This window comes from Mobula birostris, chromosome X (genome assembly GCF_030028105.1).
Source record: "Mobula birostris isolate sMobBir1 chromosome X, sMobBir1.hap1, whole genome shotgun sequence".
Lineage (NCBI taxonomy): Eukaryota > Metazoa > Chordata > Chondrichthyes > Myliobatiformes > Myliobatidae > Mobula > Mobula birostris.
The window spans coordinates 78,003,357-78,025,308 of record NC_092402.1 but is presented as its reverse complement, the minus strand read 5'-3'; the positions used below and the strand labels follow the sequence as shown (position 1 = coordinate 78,025,308).

General features: G+C 43.0%; 1 protein-coding gene across 4 annotated transcripts in view; it reads left to right on the top strand.

Moving 5' to 3' along the window:
- Positions 1 to 21,952, top strand: part of LOC140191461 (unconventional myosin-Id) — a 591,692-nt gene that overhangs the window by 141,900 nt on the left and 427,840 nt on the right. For all 4 annotated transcript variants that reach the window (XM_072248895.1, XM_072248894.1, XM_072248896.1 and 1 more), the window contains exons 3-6: positions 3,110 to 3,203; positions 14,376 to 14,541; positions 18,405 to 18,458; positions 21,695 to 21,790. In XM_072248895.1, the coding sequence (XP_072104996.1) occupies positions 3,110 to 3,203; positions 14,376 to 14,541; positions 18,405 to 18,458; positions 21,695 to 21,790 (410 nt within the window). The remainder of the gene's footprint in view (positions 1 to 3,109; positions 3,204 to 14,375; positions 14,542 to 18,404; positions 18,459 to 21,694; positions 21,791 to 21,952) is intronic.

Sequence of the window (21,952 nt, the reverse complement as noted above, 5' to 3'; positions counted from 1 at the left end):
GACACAACAATCATACGGACGGAGACGATTTACGTAGAAAGGTCTGCTAGTCCAATGTGGGCTTGATATTTGTATGCTAAACTCAAAGGCAATCGCTACTTAAAAGTTACAGACAATGCTTTCTTTTGAAGCTACATACAAACATCACACCTTTGGATTTCATCCTTTCCTTCCGACGCCAACATGTCTGGGTTGGTGTCCACAGCCTTTAGTTAAATCCACAATACATTTATTTGGCATTCTACGTGCTAACATAGAAGACAATTAATATTTATAATGTATAGATAATACTGTCTTTGAAACTACAGCATCAGGTCAAACTACGGCGCCAGAAGCATCTGGTATTCACACCCTTTTAGGAAGTGCATTGTTATGGACTCAATTCACAGCACTTTGTCAAATAGGAGTCTGGTGGCCAAAGTCATTTAAGCGTAAACAAATCATCTACCCCCAAAAAATTCACTCTAACAATGGTCTCCATGCTCAGGAAAACACAAAATGCTGGAGGAACTCAGCAGGTCAAGTAACATCTATGGAGAGAAATAGTCGATGTTTTAGTCTGGGACACTTCATCAGGACAAGAAAGGAAGAGGTAGAGCCAGAATAAGAATATAGGGAAGGCAGGGGGAATACAAGCTGGCAGGTGAGATCAAGTAAGGGGGAAGGAACTGTTAAGTCTGCACAGAGCAGTGGATACGACTCAGTCCAACACAAGCAAAGTCTTCCCCACCACTGAGTGTATTTACAAGGGGCAGTGTCACAAGAAAGCAGCATCCATCATCTTGGACCCCGCCATCCAAGCCATGCTGTCTTCTTGTTACTGCCATTGGGTAGGAGGCAAAGGGACATCAGGTTCAGGAACAGTTATTACTCTACAAACATCAGGCTCCTGAACAGTGTGGATAACTTCAGTTATCACAATTCTGAGTCCATAATCTACAGACTCATTTCAAAGGACTCTACAAATCATGCTCTCGGTATTATTTATATACAGTATAATACAGTGTGTGTATATTTATATTATGTGTATATCTAATGTTTTTGCACAATTTGTCATCTTTTTCACATTGGTTGTTTGTCATTCTTTGTGTATCATTTTAAAACTCTATTGTATTTATTTTTCTGTAAATACTTGCGCGAAAATGAACTTCAAGGTAATATATGGTGACGTATACATACTTTCATAAATTTACTTTGACTTCTGACTTTGCGATGGCTGGATGGGAGATGGAGAATGGAAAAAATTACTGCAAGTTGGCGAAATTGATGTTTTTGCCATTAGATTGGAGGCTGCCCAGATACAATATGAGGTGTTGCTTTTCCAATCATCGTGGCAGTAGAGGAAGCCGTGGGCAGACATAAGTATGGGAAATGGAAGTCATATTGAACTCGGCGGTCTCTGGGAGATCTTGCCTTTTTCAGCTAATGGAACAAAAATGGTCAACAAGGCGCTCTTCCAATCTGCATCAGGTTTCACTGATGTAGAGGAGACTACATCGAGAGCACCAGATAAAAAGGATGACTGATCCTGCAAGACTTGCAGGTGAAGCATTTCCTCACCTGTAAGGAGTATTTGTGGCCATGAATGGTGATGAAGGGAGGTGGTGTGGGGGAGGTGTAGCACTTCTCACAATTGTGCAAAGTGGTAGGATCCTGTTGGAAGTGGTGGAAGTCACTGAGAATGATGTACTAGATGCAGAGGCTGGTGGAACGGTTTAAAGTCATTCTCTGCAACTGCCGCCATTTCCAACGGCTCCTTACTAATCACACATCTTTTCCCCCACCCCATCGTCCCTCTGCTTTCTGTAGAGATTGCTCTCTGCGTGACTCTCTTGTACACTGATCCCAGTTCCCTTATTCACCCACCCACTGATTTCCCTCCTGGCATTTATCCCTGTCACCATTAAAAGTGCTACACCTACCCACACACCACCCCCCTCATCACCATTCTTGACTCCAAAGAGTCCTTCCAGGTGAAGCAGTGCCTCATGTATTAGTCTGTTGGAGTCATCAATTGTATTTGGTGCTCCTGCTGCAGCCTCCTCTACATCGTTGAGACCTGTTGTAGATTGGTGAACCACTTTTTTGAGCACCTTCGCCCTGTATGCTGCAAAAGGCAGGATTTACTGGTGGCCACCCATTTCAATGTAACTTCCCATCCCGTCTGGCATGTCTGCCGATGGCCTTCTCTACTGCTATTGAGGCCAAACTCAGGATGGAGGAGCAACTCCTTGTATTCCATCTGGATAGCCTATAACCATCATGTAGGTTTGATTAGCACACACAAAATGCTGGAGGATCTCAGCAAGTCTGCAGCATCTATGGAGGAAATAAGCAACCAGATTCATTCTGGGTACTTTCTAACCTAATGGCAAGAACATTGATTTCTCAAACTTCTGGTTATCACTCCTCCCTCTCTCTTTTTCTATTCCTCATTCTGGTTACCTTTTCACCTCTAATCATCTTGTCCACTGCCTTCATGACCTGCCCATCACCTCCCTCTGGTTCTCTGCGCCCCCCCCCCCTTCATTCTTTGGTTCACTGTCCACTCAGATTGGATTCCTTCTAGACCTTTACTACTTCCACCCTGCCTTCCCTCACCTTCTTATTCTGGCTTCTGCCCCCTTCCTTTCTAGTCCTGATGAAGGATCTCAGACAGAAACATTGACTGTCTATTTCTTTCCATGACTTGCTGAGTTCCTCCAGTATTTTGTGTGTGTTACTCAAGATATCCAACATCTGTAGAATCTCTTGTATCTATGCTGAGGAGGTGGGTTATTCAGCTGTCTAATTAATTGTAAAATGGACAGAAATGAACCCATCTAACGATGAAAGAAATGGGAACTGCCATTATGTTGTGTGTGGGGAGGGGGGAGAGGGAGGGTGAGTGGGGGAAATGATCTTTTTGTGATTGTGCTATTCAAATTCCTTGATGATAGCTTTTAAAAGGGAAATGTGTTCTGACTATAAAGAGAGCATAATTTTGAAAAGTATAATTGAAGTACGTAACTATTTATATATTTTTGCATCTTTGCTTATTAGCTGGTTGATCAGTTTTTTTAAGTTTTGATGTTTGAAATTGTTATAACTTTTTCTTTCTGAATTTCAGGGGAAAGTGGTGCTGGTAAAACAGAAGCAAGCAAATATATCATGCAGTTCATCGCAGCTATTACAAATCCCAGCCAAAGACAGGAAGTGGAAAGGTTGTAAATGCTTACTATAGAATTTGAATAATTGTTTCCTTTCAATATGTTTTTATTCATCCTGTATGAAGAGAAGCATTCTCAATGCTGGCTTCTGAAGATTTTGATGCATTATGCTAATTGTTGCATTTATTGGGTTGAACTTTATCACATGCCATCTGCAGGCAATGGACACCCGACCTATAGACACCTTAACATGCGAGCACACATAATTAAAGCCAGCTGGTGGTGCAGTGGCATCCATACCAGACTTCAAGGCGAGTGGTCCTGAGTTCAAATCTGGCTGGCACCTTGCACACTTTCCATCCATGCTGGTCGAGCATTGACCTAGTAACTTGACACTGTAAAAAAAAACAGACAAATGCTAAAGAAATGGCAAGGGGGCTGCCCAATGAGCCACAAGGTGTGGAGAGGAACAACGAAAATCACAGAATTAAACATAAGATTTTGATGTATATACACATGCTCATTTGCACAAATGGCAGAGCAGTTTTCTCTCTCTCTACACGAGGAAATCTGCAGATGCTGGAAATTCAAGCAACACACACAAAATGCTGGTGGAATGCAGCAGGCCAGGCAGCATCTGTAGGAAGAGGTACAGTCGATGTTTCAGGCCGAGACCCTTCGTCAGGACTTAACTGAAAGAAGAGATAGTAAGAGATTTGAAAGGGGGAGGGGGAGATCCGAAATGTTAGGAGAAGACGGGTGGGAGGGATGTGCTAGCGAGGGCAAGAACTGTAGGATCAGGCAGATGAATGCGTGGCTGAGAGACTGGTGCAGGGGGCAGGGCTTCAGATTCTTGGATCATTGGGATCTCTTCTGGGGGAAGTATGACCTGTTTAAAATGGACAGGTTACACCTGAACCTGAAGGGGACCAATATCCTGGCGGGAAGGTTTAATAGAGCTGTTAGGGAGGGTTTAAACTAATTTGGCAGGGGGATGGGAACCAGAATGATAGAGCGGAGGAAGGGGAAAACAGAAATAAATCTAAGATAGTGAGCAGTAAAGATGTCAGGAAAGACAGGCAAGTGATGGGGCAAATTTGTAGCCATTGGGATGAGTTGCAGTGCAATAAAGTTGCAGTGAAATCAAAGCGAAAAGAACCAAATACTGGTCTTAAGGTGTTATACTTAAATGCACGCATCATAAGAAATAAGGTGGATGATCTTGTCGTACAGCTACGAATTGGCAGGTATGATATTGTGGCCATCACTGAGACGTGGCTAAAGGATGCATGTCTCTGGGAGCTGAACGTCCAAGGATACACGGTGTATCGGAAGGATAGGCAGGTAGGCAGAGGGGGTGGCGTGGCTTTATTGGTAAGAAATGATATTAAATCATTAGAAAGAGCTGATACAGGATCGGAAGGTGCAGAATCTTTATGGGTTGAGCTAAGAAATCGCAGGGGTAAAAGGACCCTGATGGCGGTTATTTATAGGCCTCCAAACAGCTGCAGTGATGTGGACTACAAATTACAACAGGAAGTAGAAAAGGCTTGTCAGAAGGGCAGTGTTATGATAATTGTGGGGGATTTTAACATGCGAGTGGGTTGGGAAAATCAGGTCAGCACTGGATCTCAAGAGAGAGAATTTGTAGAATGTCTGCGAGATGGCTTTTTAGAACAGCTTGTTGTTGAGCCCACTAGGGGATCGGCTGTACATAGAAACATAGAAAATAGGTGCAAGGGTAGGCCATTTGGCCCTTCGAGCCTGCACCGCCATTCAGTACGATCATGGCTGATCATCCAACTCAGAACCCTGTACCAGCCTTCCCTCCATACCCTCTGATCCCTTTAGCCACAAGGGCCATATCTAACTCCCTCTTAAATATAGCCGATGAACTGGCCTCAACTGTTTCCTGTGGCAGAGAATTCCACAGATTCACCACTCTCTGTGTGAAGAAGTTTTTCCTAATCTCGGTCCTAAAAGGCTTCCCCTTTATCCTCAAACTGTGACTCCTCATTCTGGACTTCCCCAACATCGGGAACAATCTTCCTGCATCTAGCCTGTCCAATCCCTTTAGGATTTTATACGTTTCAATCAGATCCCCCCTCAATCTTCTAAATTCCAACGAGTATAAGCCAAGTTCATCCAGTCTTTCATCATATGAAAGTCCTGCCATCCCAGGAATCAATCTGGTGAACCTTCTTTGTACTCCCTCTATGGCAAGAATGTCTTTCCTCAGATTAGGGGACCAAAACTGCACACAATACTCCAGGTGTGGTCTCACCAAGGCCTTGTACAACTGCAGTAGTACCTCCCTGCTCCTGTACTAGAATCCTCTTGCTATAAATGCCAGACTACCATTCGCCTTTTTCACCGCCTGCTGTACCTGCATGCCCACTTTCAATGACTGGTGTATAATGACACCCAGGTCTCGTTGCACCTCCCCTTTTCCTAATCGGCCACCATTCAGATAATAATCTGTTTTCCTGTTGTACATCAACGATTTAGATTATGGAATAGATGGTTTTGTGGCTAAGTTTGCTGACGATACAAAGATGGGTGGAGGGGCTGGTAGTGCTGAGGAAACTGAGAGTCTGCAGAGAGACGTGGATAGATTGGAAGAATAGGCAAAGAAGTGGCAAATGAAATACATTGTTGGAAAGTGTATGGTCATGCACTTTGGCAGAAGAAATAAACAGGCAGACTATTATTTAAATAGGGAGAGAATTCAAAGTTCTGAGATGCAACGGGACTTGGAAGTCCTCGTACAGGATACCCTTAAGGTTAACCTCCAGGTTGAGTCATTAGTGAAGAAGGCGAATGCAATGTTGGCATTCATTTCTAGAGGAATAGAGTATAGGAGCAGGGATGTGATGTTGAGGCTCTATAAGGCGCTGGTGAGACCTCACTTGGAGTACTGTGGGCAGTTTTGGTCTCCGTATTTAAGAAAGGATGTGCTGACGTTGGAGAGGGTATGGAGAAGATTCACTAGAATGATTCTGGGAATGAGAGGGTTAACATATGAGGAACGTTTGTCTGCTCTTGGACTGTATTCCTTGGAGTTTAGAAGAATGAGGGGAGACCTCATAAGAAACATTTTGAATGTTGAAAGGCATGGACAGAGTGGATGTGGCAAAGTTGTTTCCCATGATGGGGGAGTCTAGTACGAGAGGGCATGACTTAAGGATTGAAGGGCGCCTATTCAGAACAGAAATGCGAAGAAATTTGTTTAGTCAGAGGGTGGTGAATCTATGGAATTTGTTGCCACGGGTGGCAGTTAAGGCAGAGATTGATAGGTATCTGAGTAGCCAGGGCATCAAAGGTTATGGTGAGAAGGCGGAGAAGTGGGACTAAATGGGAAAATGGATCAGCTCATGATAAAATGGCGGAGCAGACTCGATGGGCTGAGTGGCCGACTTCTGCTCCTTTGTCTTATGGGTGGAGCTAAGAGCTGGAAAGTTGATTGGCAAAAGGGATACAAGGCTGGGGAAGGGGGAGGATCATGGGACGGGAGGCCTGGAGAGAAAGAAAGGGGGAGGAGAGCCCAGAGGAAGATGGAGAACAGGCAAGGAGTTATAGTGAGAGGGACAGAGGGAGGAAAAAAAGGGGAAAAAATAATAAATAAGGGATGGGGTAAGAAGGGGAGGTGGGGCTATGCAGAAGTTAGAGAAGTCAATATTCATGCCATCAGGTTGGAGGCTACTCAGACGGAATATAAGGTGTTATTCCTCCAACCTGAGTGTGGCTTCATCATCACAGTAGAGGAGGCCCCGGATAGACATATCAAATTGGGAATGGGATGTGGAATTAAAATGTGTGGTCACTGGGAGATCCTGCTTTCTCTGGTGGACAGAGCAGAGGTGTTCAGCAAAACAATCTCAGTCTGCGTTGGGTCTCGCCAATATATAGAAGGCCACACCGGGAGCACTGGACGCAGTATGTCACACCAGCCGACTCACAGGTGAAGTGTCGCCTCACCTGGAAGGACTGTCTGGGGCCCTGAATGGTGGTGAGGGAGGAGGTGGGATGTGTAGCACTTGTTCCGCTTACAAGGATAAGTGCCGGGAGGGAGATAGGTGGGAAGGGATGCGGGGGGATGAATGGACAAGGAAGTCACATAGGGAGCGATCCCTGCGGAAAGCAGAGAGTGGGTGGGGGGAAGATGTGCCCTTTGGAGATGGCGGAAGTTATGGAGAATTGTATGTTGGACCCGGAGGCTGGTGGGGTGGTAGGTGAGGACAAGGGGAAACCCTATCCCTCGTGGGGTGGCAGGAGGATGGGTTGAGAGCAGATAAACGTGAAATGGGAGAGATGTGTTTGAGAGCATAGTTGATGGTGGAGGAAGGGAAGCCCCTTTCTTTAAAAAAGGAAGACATCTCCTTCGTCCTGGAATGAAAAGCCTCATTCTGAGAGCAGATACGGCGGAGATGGAGGAATTGCGAGAAGGGGATGGCATTTTTACAAGAGACAAGGTGGGAAGAGGAATAGTCCAGGTAGCTGTGAGAGTCCATAGGTTTATAGTAGACATCAGTACATTAGCTGTCTCCAGATATAGAGACAGAAAGATCAAGAAAGCGGAGGGAGATGTCGGAAATGGACCAGGTAAACTTGAGGGCAGGCTGAAAGTTGGAGGCAAAGTTAATGAAGTCAACGAGCTCAGCATGCGTGCAGGAAGCAGCGCCAATGCAGTCGTCGATGTCGCGAAGGAAAAGTGGGGGATGGATACCAGTATAAGCTTGGAACATGGATTGTTCCACAAACCCAACAAAAGGGCAGGCATAGCTGGCACCCATACGGGCGCCCATGGCCACACCTTTAGTTTGGAGGAAGTGGGAGGAGCCAAAGGAGAAATTATTAACAGTAAGGACTAGGCGGAGGAGAGTGGTGGTAGAGGGGAACTGGTTAGGTCTGGAATCCAAAAACAAGCGGAGAGCTTTGAGACCTTCCTGGTGGAGGATGGAGGTATATTGGGACTGGACATCCATGGTGAAAATAAAGTGGTGGGGGCCAGGGAACTTAAAATCATTGGAAAAAATTCAGAGTTGAGGTATACAGAAATAAGTTCAGTGGGGCAAGAGCAAGCTGAGCCAATGAGTCTACCTGGACAGGCAGGTTTGTGGATCTTGGGTAGGAGGTAGAAACGGGAAGTGCGGGGTGTGGGAGCTATAAGGTTGGTGGCAGTGGATGGGAGATCCCCAGAGCTGATAAGGTTGGTGATGGTGTGGGAGACAATGGCCTGGTGCTTCTTAGTGGGGTTATGATGGAGGGGTTGTCGCTGTGCCTTGGCAAGATAGAGGTCAGTACGCCAGACTACAACAGCACCCCCCTTATCAGCAGGTTTCATAGTAAGGTAAGGTTCGGATTAGTGCGAAGGGAACCTCAACTCCTCACTCCAACCTCACTCCTTCCGAACGCTCTGCTCTCCACTCCCTCCAACTATCCGTCCCCCACTTTTCCGTCGCTACATCGACAACTGCATTGGCACTGCTTCCTGCACGCATACCGAGCTCGTTGACTTCATTGACTTTGCCTCCAACTTTCACCCTGCCCTCAAGTTTACCTGGTCCATTTCCAACATCTCCCTCCCCTTTCTTGATCTGTCTGTCTCTATATCTGGAGACCGCTTATCTACTGAGGTCTACTATAAACCTGCGGACTCTCAGAGCTACCTGGACTATTCCTCTTCCCACCCTGTCTCTTGTAAAAATGCCATCCCTTTCTCGCAATTCCTCCGTCTCCGCCGCATCTGCTCTCAGGATGAGGCTATTCATTCCAGGACGAGGGAGATGTCTTCCTTTTTTAAAGAAAGGAGCTTCCCTTCCTCCACTATCAACTCTGCTCTCAAACGCATCTCTCCCATTTCACGCACATCTGCTCTCACCCCATCCTCTTGCCACCCTACAAGGGATAGGGTTCCCCTTGTCCTCACCTACCACCCCACGAGCCTCCGGGTCCAACATATAATTCTCCGTAACTTCCGCCACCTCCAACGGGATCCTACCACCAAGCACATCTTTCCCTCCCTTCCCACTGATCTCCCTCCCGGCACTTGTCCTTGTAAGCGGAACAAGTGCTACCCATGCCTTACATTCCTCCCTCACCACCATTCAGGGCCCCAGACAGTCCTTCCAGGTGAGGCGACACTTCACCTGTGAGTCGGCTGGGGTGATGTACTACGTCCGGTGCTCCCAGTGCGGCCTTCTATATATTGGCGAGACCCGACGCAGACTGGGAGACTGTTTCACTGAACACCTACGCTCTGCCCGCCAGAGGAAGCAGGATCTCCCAGTGGCCACACATTTTAATTCCACGTCCTATTCCCATTCTGACATGTCTCCCCACGGCCTCCTCTACTGTCAAGATGAAGCCACACTCAGGTTGGAGGAACAACACCTTATATTCCGTCTGGGTAGCCTCCAACCTGATGGCATGATCACTGACTGCTCAAACTTCTGCTAATGCCCCACCTCCCCTTCTTACCCCATCCCTTATTTATTTATTATTTTTTATTTTTTCCCTTTTTTCTCTTTTTTTTCTTCCTTTGTCCCTCTCACTATAACTCCTTGCCTGCTCTCCATCTTCTTCTGGCTCTCCTCTCCCTTTCTTTCTCTCTGGGCTTCCCGTCCCATGAACCTCTCCCTTCTCCAGCCTTGTATCCCTTTTGCCAATCAACTTTCCAGCTCTTGGCTCCATCCCTCCCCCTCCTGTCTTCTTCTATCATTTCGGATTTCCCCTTCCCCCTCCCACTTTCAAATCTCTTACTAGCTCTTCCTTCAGTTAGTCCTGACGAAGGGTTTCGGCCCGAAACATCGACTGTATCTCTTCCTAGAGATGCTGCCTGGCCTGCTGAGTTCCACCAGCATTTTGTGTGTGTTGCTTTCTCTCTCTCTCTCTCTCCACTTTTAATAATTGTTCTCATCAGTCTTACCTTTAATACCTTTCATTACAATACTGCAGGGGTATTAGAAACCTATTTCTGACATGGGATGGACTGTATAATTCCATGACAATCATGTCAAAAATACCCAAGGTTGATGTTAAAAGATAGTTAAATGTAATAAGGTCCAGAAGCTGTTCTTTCACCTTTGGAAATGTGAAACCCTTGCAGGCACCACCACTCCCAAAGTTGCTCAAACTGCCACCCCATAAACCAGCAGCTATTCTGAGTTTGATGAAAAATTTCCCAGCTTCATTGGCATTCTTACCCAGCCTGAGGACTTGGTGTATGACAGTAGCTTAACAAGTCTTACAAATAATATCAAACCCGTTCCACAGAATGTATTTCCTTGGAATACAGAACAGTTGATAATTGTAATTTTTATTTATCCTCTATTCAATGTAATCCTTCCTGACAGATCTGGCTGAAAGTGAATAAATTCCATCCAGATCCCATGAAATTCAGGGATTTCCCTTGTCTAAAATTACATATGTAAATGCTGTGAACATAATTATGAGGCATTGTTTAGAGCAGAATTGTGCAATTTTTTTACATAATGCAGAGGTGCTTTTCTCTCAGTGCATTTAATTACTATTTGATAGCACCATTCAGAAAGAGTTTTCCATGGATGAAATATTTGTACCTAATGCTTGCATATTGACAATGTTAGCTGTAGATAATGAGGTGTTAGGTGGTCCAGTGCTTCGACAAGATGCCTCTTAATTTGTCGACTGATTGTACTTAGAAACATAGAATCACAGAAAATCTGCAGCATGTTACAGGCCCTTCGGTCCACAATGTTGTGCTGACCATGTAACCTACTCTAGAAACTGCCTAGAATTTCCCTGCCACATAGCCCTCTATTTTTCTAAGCTCCATGTACTAAGACCATAGAACCATAGAAACTGCAGCACAGAAACAGGCCTTTTGGCCCTTCTTGGCTGTGCCAAACCATTTTCTGCCTAGTCCCACTGACCTGCACATGGACCATATCCCTCCATACACCTCCCATCCATGTATCTGTCCAATTTATTCTTAAATGTTAAAAAAGAACCCGCATTTACCACCTCATCTGGCAGCTCATTCCATACTCCTACCACTCTCTGTGTGAAGAAGCCCCTCCTAATATTCCCTTTAAACCTTCCCCCCCCCTCACCCTTAACCCATGTCCTCTGGTTTTTTTCTCCCCTTACCTCAGTGGAAAAAGCCTGCTTGCATTCGCTCTATCTATACCCATCATAATTTTATATACCTCTGTCAAATCACCCCTCATTCTTCTACGCTCCAGGGAATAAAGTCCTAACCTATTCAACCTTTCTCTGTAACTGAGTTTATTGTGTCTACCTCTACCACTTATGCTGGCAGTGCATTCCAGGCACCCACCACTCTCTGGGAAAAACTTGCCTCTGACATCTCACTTGTACCTACTTCCAAGCACCTTAAAACTATGCTCCCTCGTGTTAGTCACTTCAGTCCGGGGAAAAAGCCTTTGGCTGTCCATATGATCAATGCCTCTCATTATCTTAAACGCCTCTATCAGGTCACCTTCATCCTCAGTTGCTCCAAGAAAAAAAAGCCAAGTACACTCAACCTATTCTCATAAAGTATGCTCTCCAATCCAGGCAACATCCTTGTAAATCTCCTCTGCTCATTCTGTTATAGTATCCACATCCTTCCTGTATCGAGGTGACCAGAACTGAACACAGTACTCCAAGTGGATCTAACATTACTTCAGGGCTCTTGAACTCAGTCCTACAGTCGATGCAGGCCAACACACCATGCACAGCAGCTATGAGTGTCCTATGAACACGGACCCCAAGATCTCACTGATCCTCCACACTGCCAGGAGTCTTACCATTAATATTATATTCTGTATTCAAATTTGACGTACCAAAATGAACCACTTCACACTTATCTGGGTTGAACTCCATCTGCCACTTCTTAGCCCAGTTCTGCATCCAATCAATATCATGCTGTAATCTATGACAACCCTCCAGACTGTCCACAACACCCCCAACTTTTGTGTATATCAGCAAACCCACCCTTCTACTTCCTCATCCAGGTCATTTATAAAAATCACAAAGACGAGGGGTCCCAGAACAGATCCCTGCAGAACACCACTGGACACCATCCTCCATCCAGAATACAAACCATCTGCAACCACCCTTTGCCATCTGTGGTCAAGCCAATTCTGGATCCACAAAGCAAGGTCTCCTTACTTTCTGAATGAGCCTTGTATGAGGAACTTTATCGAATGCCGTACTGAAATCCATATACACTACATCCACTGCTCTACCCTCATCAATGTGTTTTGTTACGTCCTCAAAGAATTCATTCAAGTTCGTAAGGTATGATGTGCCCTTGACAAAGCCATGCTGACTATCCTTAATCAGATTATGTCTCTCCAAATGCTCATAAATCCTGCCCCTCAGGATCTTCTCCAAGAACTTACTCACCACTGAAGTAAGACTCAATTTCCTGGGTTGTCTCCTCCCTTTCTTGAACAAGGGAACAATGTTTGCAGCCTTCCAATCCTCTGGTACTTCTCCCATCCCAATTGATAATGCAAAGATCATTGCCAGAGGCTCAGCAATCTTTTTCCTCACTTCCCACAGTAGCATGGAGTATATCTTGTCCTGTCCTGGTGACTTATCTAACTTAATATCTTTCATAAGCTCCAGCACATCCTCTTTCTTAATGTGTATATACTCAAGTGTTTCAGTCCGCTGTAAGTCATCCCCACAATTGCCAAGGTCCTTTTTCACTGGTGAATACTGAAGCAAAGTATTCTTGGAGCCTGTTTTCTTTGTCTAACTCTAATAAGAATCTACTAGAGTTTTTCAATAGCTCTTCCAATGTCTAATATTTAAACTATGTCTTTTATAATAAGGTAAGTGAAAAAACATTGGATCAACTTAATCAGTAGTATTAAAGGGTAATTTTTTATTTTAATCCTTAATAACTCAACACTTCGAACTGAATTTAAAAATAATGGAAATGTATCCAGGATATAAATTAATATTTGTCATTGTTCAATAATTTGACTATCTAGTGTGGTTCTGAGATAAGTATCAGAATCAGGTTTATTATCATCGGCATGTGTCGTGAAATTTGTTAATTTAGCAGCAGTTCAATGCAATACATAATATAGAAGAAGAGGAAAAATAATAATAAATCAATCAATTACAGTATATGTATAATGAGTAGATTAAAAATAGTGCAAAAACAAATAATATATATTTAAAGCGTGAGGTAGTGTTCACGGGATTAATGTCCATTTAGGAATAGGATGGCAGAGAGGAAGGAGCTGTTCCTGAATTGTTGAGTGTGTGCCTTCAGGCTTCTGTACCTCCCATCTGATGGTAATAATGAGAAAGGGGCATGCCCTGGGTGCAGGAGGTCCTTAATAATGGATGCTGCCTTTCTGAGACACTGCTCCTTGAGGGTGTCCTGAATACTTTGTAGGCTAGTACCCAAGATGGAGCTGACTAAATTTACAACCCTCTGCAGCTTCTTTCGGTCCTGTGCAGTAGCCTCCACCTCCACCCCCATATCAGACAGTGATGCAGTCTGTCAGAATGTTCTCCACGGTACATCTTTAGAAGTTTTTGAGTGTTTTTGTTGACATACTAAATCTCTTCAAACTCCTAATGAAGTATAGTCACTGTCTTGCCTTCTTTGTAGCTGCATCAATATGTTGGGACCAGGTTAGGTCCTCAGAGATCTTGATACCCAGGAACTTGAAACAGCTTACTCTCTCCACTTCTGATCCCTCTATGAGGATTGGTATGTGTTTCTTCGTCTTGCCCTTCCTGAAGTCCACAATCAGCTCTTTCATCTTACTAACATTGAGTGCCAAGTTGTTGCCGCGACACCACTCCACTAATTGGCATACCTTGCTCCTGTATGCCCTCTCGTCTCCATCTGAGGTTCTACCAACAATGGTTGTATCATCAGCAACTTTATAGATGGCATTTGAGCTATACCTAGCCACACAGTCATGGGTGTATAGAGAGTAGAGCAGTGGGCCTAGCACACACCCCTGAGGCGCACCAGTGTTGATCGTCAGTGAGGAGGAGATATCATCACTAATCCACACAGATTGTGGTCTTCCGGTTAGGAAGTCGAAAATCCAATTGCAGAGGGAGGTACAGAGGCCCAGGTTCTGCAACTTCTCAATCAGAATTGTGGGAATGATGGTGTTAAATGCTGAGCTAGAGTGGATTAACAGCATCCTGACATAGGTGTTTACCATACCATAACCTATTATTTTTCTATTCCTACTGCAGGGTTAAAAACATGCTTTTAAAATCAAATTGTGTATTGGAAGCCTTTGGAAATGCTAAGACCAACCGCAATGATAATTCTAGTCGATTTGGAAAGTACATGGATATTAACTTTGATTTTAAAGGTGATCCTATAGGAGGTCACATCAGTAACTATCTGCTGGAAAAAGTAAGAATTACTATAAACATTTGATTATGTTTTCAACTAACCTTTAGTTTGGAACAACCAGGAAAGAAGAATAAGTAAAGTGAGCCTTATGCTCTTTGTGTTATCAGGCTGTGTCACATTTTACAAGATCATCCCATTGCTCAAGTGGTATCAAGGCAAAATTGCAGATATTGTGGAAAGGAAAATGGAATAATACTTCAGGTCTAAGACTGAAGTTGAACGGTTGAACTGTTCTAACCTATGTCTTCAGCCTGAAATTTTAACTCTCTCTCTTTCTACAGATGTTGCCCAATCTGAGTGTTTCCCACATTTTTTTTGCTTTTATTCCAGAGCTTTATGGCTTCATTTAATAATTCTGATACTGAAAGTCAATATGGATGCATTGGGATCCTTCCAGTAAAGAAGAGCATATTGTGGCTCTTACCGTATTATAAATTGTATGAATTTGAATGTGACTTTTTGTGATTGTACGAAAAAATCAGTTAAAATGTACTTGGAGTATTGTATACAGTCGTGGTCACCACATTACAAGAAGAATGCAGTAGCAATAGAGAATGCAGAAGAGATTCATCAGAAGGTTGCCTGGAATGGAGGGCTGAATTTATAAACGGAGATTAGATAGGTTGGGTTTATCCTTACTTGAATATTGAAGGCTAGGTTGTTATTTTATAGTGGTCATGAGAGGCACAGATAGAATAGATGGTCAGAATACTTCTCTCAAGGTAGGTGAGCCATGTATTGGAAAGCACAGGTTTAAGGTCTGAGGGGAGACATTTAAAGAACTGAGGGGTAAGTTTTCCCCACACAGAACATGGTGAATATTGAGTTCAAGAATCAGGATGCTATGTTTTAGCTGGTTAGGCCGCATCTGGACTATTGCATTCAATTCTGGTTGCATCTTCTCAGAAGGATGTGAGACTTTTGAGAGAGTGCAGAAGTAGTTTGCTAGGTTGCTGCCTGTATTGGCAGGCATATGCTTTAAGGAGAGGTTGTACAAAATTGCTTATTCTGGAGTGGGAGGATGTGAGCAGACCCAATGGAAGTTTCTAAGATTATAAGAGGCATAGATAGAGTAAGCAGTCTGTGTCTTTTACCCAGGATTGAAAAGTCTACTATTAGAGGGCATGCATTTATGATGAAAAGAGCTATATACAAAAGAGATGTGCATCCACAGAGTGGCAGGTGCCTGGAATATTCTGCCAGGGGTGGTTCTTGAGGGAAATGCAATAAATGTGTTCAAAATGCTCTTAGATTAGCACCTGAATGTGCAGGAAATGAAGGGATTATGGATATTGTGTAAGTAGATGGAATCAGTTTAGTGAGGTGTTCAAAAATAGTTTGGCACAGCATTGTGGTCTAAAGAGTCTGTACCTGTATTGTACCATGCTACGTTCTAACATCTGGAATGTGCCACTGGAAGAAGGATAGAAGCAGATACATTCACAACATTTCAAAGGTATTTGTACAAGTTCTTGAATATAGGCATAGAGGGATATGAGCCTTATGTGGGTTAACAGGTTTAGCATAGGTAAGCATGTACATGGTGAGTCAAACAGGCCTGTTTCTGTGCTATATTTCTATGATTCCAACTTTATAATTCAGCTTCAACTGTTCTTTGTTATGTGGTCATCTGTAATTTATAAATATTTAACACAGTATTTTTTAAAAAAGCTTTTGATTTTAGATCAGATATCCTGACAGTCTATCACTTGAAACACCAAAGCCTATTTTACATTGACTGTCTGTGCCCAGTCAGTAATTCTGTCCAAACCTCTTCACCACCTGACCAACACTGTTTATTGTGTATATTCATTGCTTTCCTGACAGTTCATAACATCCAGTAATCTTTTACCAGTCTTAGTTTGTGTTAATATTTTTGAAGCCGAATGCCCTACTGATTATTTAGCTTTTTGTTGTATTTTATTGTACAAGGTCATTATTATATTACATTGAACTGTACTGATCGCTTTATAAGTAGAAAAATTTTAAAAATGTTGAATGAACACTATAGAAAGATTTACAAACTCAATTGCCAGTCTTGTATAGGGTTCACAAGAAAACTAACATTTTTTACACAGGTTCTGTAAGCTGAGTACTTGCATGCATAATTTCATTGTGAATTTGTACTTATTACTGGCAAATGGAATTAGTGACGATTGTCATCAGGAATAACATGGCTGAAGTGTGCCATTTTCTGTGCTGTTTGTTTCAATGATTCTACATTCCAAATTCTCTGATTCAAAAAGCACAAGAAATGGGAAATCAAGGAGATCAATGTTTTGTCTGGTGCTTGGGTGCTCAAAATGAACAGGGACTGAAGAAAACACTCTTGCATCCTTGTAGCAAGGCTCACACCTGTAACATTTGTATAGTATTTGTGTAGAAATGCAGGAATGCTTAAAGTGCCTTAAAAGATCACAGTATTGTTGGCATTTGTGACTTGGGATCCCTAAGTAATTCTGATCTTTCATATCTGTTCACTAACTCTACCATCTATCATAGGCTACGTCCACACTAGGCTGGATAAATCTGTAACAGAAGCTTTTTCTCTTCGTTTTGACCCTCTGTCCACACTGAAACAGCGTTTTCCTCCCCTGAAAATGGAGCTTTTCTAAAACACTCTCCAGAGTGTTTAAATCTGAAAACGCCGGTTGGGCGTTGTAGTGTGTACGGGGTAACCGGAGGTTTTAAAAAAAACCTGTTGTCCCTTTCATTGGTGAAGAGACAATGTCTGTAGGAAATGTTTCCAGGGTGACCACTCTATGGGAGTGGGGAAGATGTTGGTGGGCCCACCCGGTGGGAGGGTGGTCTGTGTGTCCATATGTGTAGCTATTGTAGTGGTTGTGAGGCTGGTATTCTGTCAGTTTTTCAATGTTCGTCATCAGCCAGGTCATACTGTCCGTGAACTCCCTGTCGGTTGCCTCCATATGCTCCAGTATTTTTTTTAGTTTTAAGTCCTCCTGCACGAGAACCAACAGCTGTCCATCATTTGGCAATTTCCTATTAAGTTTTTCTACTCTGTAACTGGACAAATGCACACCAAGTATACCGTTTCCTCTTCACTTGTTTTCTGTAGATGTGTCCTGCGCACGCCCAGTAAGAGGCGATTCGCCCAAATACCCGTTTTAATGAGGACGGGGGTAGTTTCAAAAACGCCTGGTGTGGACGCCTATCGTTTTTATGCAAAACTGGTGTTTTCAAAATTATCCGGTCTAGTGTGGACGTAGCCATAATCTCTATCCAAGAAACTCCTCATGATCTGACTCTCCAGTGTTCTTATCCATCATTTAATTGTTAGGAGGGATTATTTTAGTATTGTAATTTATTTTTCAGACAGTTTTTAAATTGCATTTTAATTTTTGTGGTTATTTTTTCAAAATTATACTCAGAGACTTGACTATGTCAAAGTATAAGCTTTCTTGCAAGTTTCTAAACCTATTTGGATTGAAGTACATGATGGTTAAATGTTAAAACTTTTATTTTTGAATCTATGAAAGGAAAATGTAGGTGTAGCATTCACCAAGGCACAATTTTCTCTCCTGATTTCTGTTCTCTTAATCCCATTTTGTTTCTTGTTTTTTTTTAACTTTGGCAAAATGGGAACAGGTTTGGGTTATGCAAACCCAACAGACTCTAGACTGAGTGCTTTAGTTTGGTCATCAAAAGAAATTTCTCATGCTGACTATTTGAATTTAATTGTAAAACACTGAAGTAAACAAATTTGGAACTTCATACAGAAATTATTAATTTAAATACCTCTTTGGTTATTTTATTGAGTTAACGCAGCTGCCTATTTAATATCAAGTTGTAATAAATCCTGTTCAACTGCTTTTTCTAAATCAGTAATGATTCTTGTTTGACAGTCTAGGGTTATTGTGCAGCAGAGAGGAGAAAGAAGCTTTCACTCATTTTACCAGGTTAGTATGAATAAATAACTTTATAAGCCAGCTGGAATATTCAGGGTATTGTGCACAACTGATTTTTGAAGTAACCCTTTTGCCCAGAATTGTGTTGTTTTTTTTCTTTCTTTCTGTCCTCCTCACCACATGCATATGCATACAGTATTGCAGCAACAGTATTCTATAGACCTGCCAGTTTTTTAATACCTTGAAGAAAAATCTGTTCCTAAGCTAATGCAGCAAGTGCTTGTTTCATTGTAAATGGTATCTTAGCTCAGTTGGATCATTTTTATATTCGCTTCATATGTGCTTTTTGCACACAAGACCTCAGCTAAAAAAAAATGCAAAGCTTAATTTGTATTTCACCTTTCACAACATTGGGAAATTCCAGGCACTTTACTTTCAGTGTAGTGATGGGATATCTGCAATGAAGGAACCAGCAAATGTTTGTTCACAGTGAGAACTCTGTGGCACAGATGATGGTAGCTGGTTCGTTTGTTTTTGAAATGGGTGAATAATAAACATCAACCTCGTATACTGGTAAAAACTTGGGTGCTTTTCTCTACTGCCTTGAGTCTGTTACCCAAGAAGTCAAACAAATGCTCTGTTTAAAGTGTAATTCAATGCATAGTATCAATTGAAAACAGCATGGATGAATTAATGATCATGAGCAGGAATTGATTGCCAATTACCTCAAGATCCAGACACAACTCTCCACCAACAACACGCAACTTATGGCAAGGTGTGCACACCACCGCAGACTTCAAAGCTAAATGCAGTGGTGTTTCCAACATCGCTGCCTCTCTCCCAGATGAGCTAAGTCTTTTTTACACTCAGTTCAATATTGCCAATACTGAGCTCCTGAGGAGAGTTGCTGAAGCGACCTGCACCTTAGTCATCTCTGAGGCTGAAGTATGCAGGTGTTTCCAGCGAGTGGACGGTCGCAAGGCTGCGGGACCAGATGGCATCCCAGAGCGGGTACTCAGGATGTGCACGGCACAACTGGCAGGTGTGTTTACAGACATTTTTAATCTCTCCCTCTTCCAGTATAGAGTGCCCTCCTGCTTCAAAACATTCACCATTGTCCTTGTACCTAAAAAGACGAAGGTAACATGACCGAACGACTGGCGTCCTGTCGCACTCACCTCAATAATAAGCAAATGCTTTGAAAGGCTGGTCAAGGATTACATCTGCAGCATGCTACCACCCAAACTGGACCCCTTACAATTTGCCTACCAACACAACCGATCAACAGATTATGCAATAGCCCCAGCTCTGCACACCGTCCTTACCCATCTGGAGAAGAAGGATGCTTATGTGAGAATGATGTTCTTGGACTACAGTTAAGCATTCAACACCATAGTTTCCTCCAGGCTCAACAAGAAGCTCAGAGACATCTGCCTTCACCCTGTCTTGTGCAGCTGGATCCTGGATTTTCTGTCATATCTCCGACAGGTGGTACGAGTGGGCTCCCTCACCTCAGCCCCTCTTGGCCCTCAACACAGGTGCCCATCAGGGCTGTGCCCTAAGCCCTCTCCTTTACTCTCTGTATACTCATGACTGTGTTGCCGCCCACATTGGCCTAATCTCAATTAATAATGAGGCAGCCTGCAGAGAAGAGGTTATCACCCTGACTCGGTGGTGTCAAGAAAACAACCTCTCCCTCAATGTCGCAAAAACAAAGGAGCTGGTTGTGGACTACAGGAGGAATGGAGACGAGCTAACCCCTATTGACATCAATGGATCTGAGGTTGAGAGGATGAACAACTTTTAAGTTCCTTGGCATACACATCACCGAGGATTTCACATGGTCTGTACATACTGGCTGTGGGGTGAAAAAAACACAATAGCACCCCTTTCACCTCAGACGATTGAAGAAGTTTGGTATGGGTCCCCAAATCCTAAGGACTTTCTACAGGGGCACAATTGAGAGCATCCTGACTGGTTGCAATACTGCCTGGTATGGGAACTGTACTTCTCTCAATCACAGGATTCTGCAGAGAGTGGTGTGGACAGCCCAGTGCATCTGTAGATGTTGAAATTCCCACCATTCAGGATGTTTACAGAGATAGGTGTGTAAAAAGGGCCTGAAGTATCACTGGGGACCCGAGTCACCCCAAACACCAACTGTACCAGCTGCTACCATCCAGGAAATGGGACTGCAGCATAAAAGCCAGGACCAACAGGCTCTGGGACACCTTCTTCCACCAGGCCATCAGACTGATTAATTCACTCTGATACAATTGTACTTCTATGCTATATTGATTGTCCTGTTGTACATACTATTTATTACAAATTACTATAAATTGCACATTTAGAAGGAGATGTAACGTAAAGATTTTACTCCTCATGTATGTGAAGGATGTAAGTAATAAAGTCAATTCAATTCCTCATCCCTCTGCTGAAAAGCGATTTTAACCATTTGGATTACAGTTGTACTGTAAGTGAGATTCAGCACAGACTCAAAAGCAAATCCTAAGGTCTTCAGTTTCATAGCTCCAGTTACTACTTTGATAGCTTGGTTTGCAAAGTGGCCAAGTGGTAAATAGAGTTATGAAACTTAAGATCTTCAGTCGATGGTTACGGTTCCACAGAAATTAGATCAAAGCTTTTATATTATGTGAGATCCATGCGAATGTTATTAACCTCTGATAATAGGGTGTCAAACAGCTAATAGAGGCCTCAGAGGTTTGTTGCTGAATAGGAATCTTGGTTTGTCAAAAGGGAAAGTATACCGACTTTAATGAATTCACCAAACTTAATTTTGTCATTAACTTAGAGAAATAGCAGAAACCAACACCAGCTTGTTGTTTAACCCAGAATGAAACAAAGCTGAAAAATGCAGAAGTTTAAATGGATAGGCTAATTTGCAAAAGCAGACGGGAGATTTTAGAGAGAGAATAGCATGGAAAGAAGTCCTTCGCTTCATCAAATCTGTATTGACCATCAAGCACCAATTTACATTATTCGCATGTTAATGTCATTTTCAGTCTTCACACATTCTGACCAGCACTAAGCCCTCCACTCCCTGCCCTGACCCCAAGATTTTTCTGCTCACCTACACACTAGGGAGGATACAGTGGCCAATTAATCTATCAATGAATTTCTTTGAGATATGGGAGGAAACCCACACCAATGATGTCCAAGGAAAGGACTGAACTTAGATCATTGTGCCAGTTGATGCCACTGTGCTGTTCCCTAGTTTTAACATATCTGATGTACAGCGATTTGAAAGTGATGTATTTATATTTTAGTTACTCTTGGGAGGACCTGAAAAGTTGCTGCAATCTTTGCATATTGAGAAAAACCCTACTGCCTACAATTTCATCAAAGGTGGAGGAGTAGTTAAGGTAAGATTCCAGCAAGAAAAAAATAATGCAAACCATTTTGTATATGTAAAGAAGAATGTAAAAAAAATCTCTATTTAAGTGGCAATTGAGGTGAGAATCAGACAACATGGAAACAGTCTGCACTGAACATTGTAACCTACGCACATTAATCTCATTTTTTTT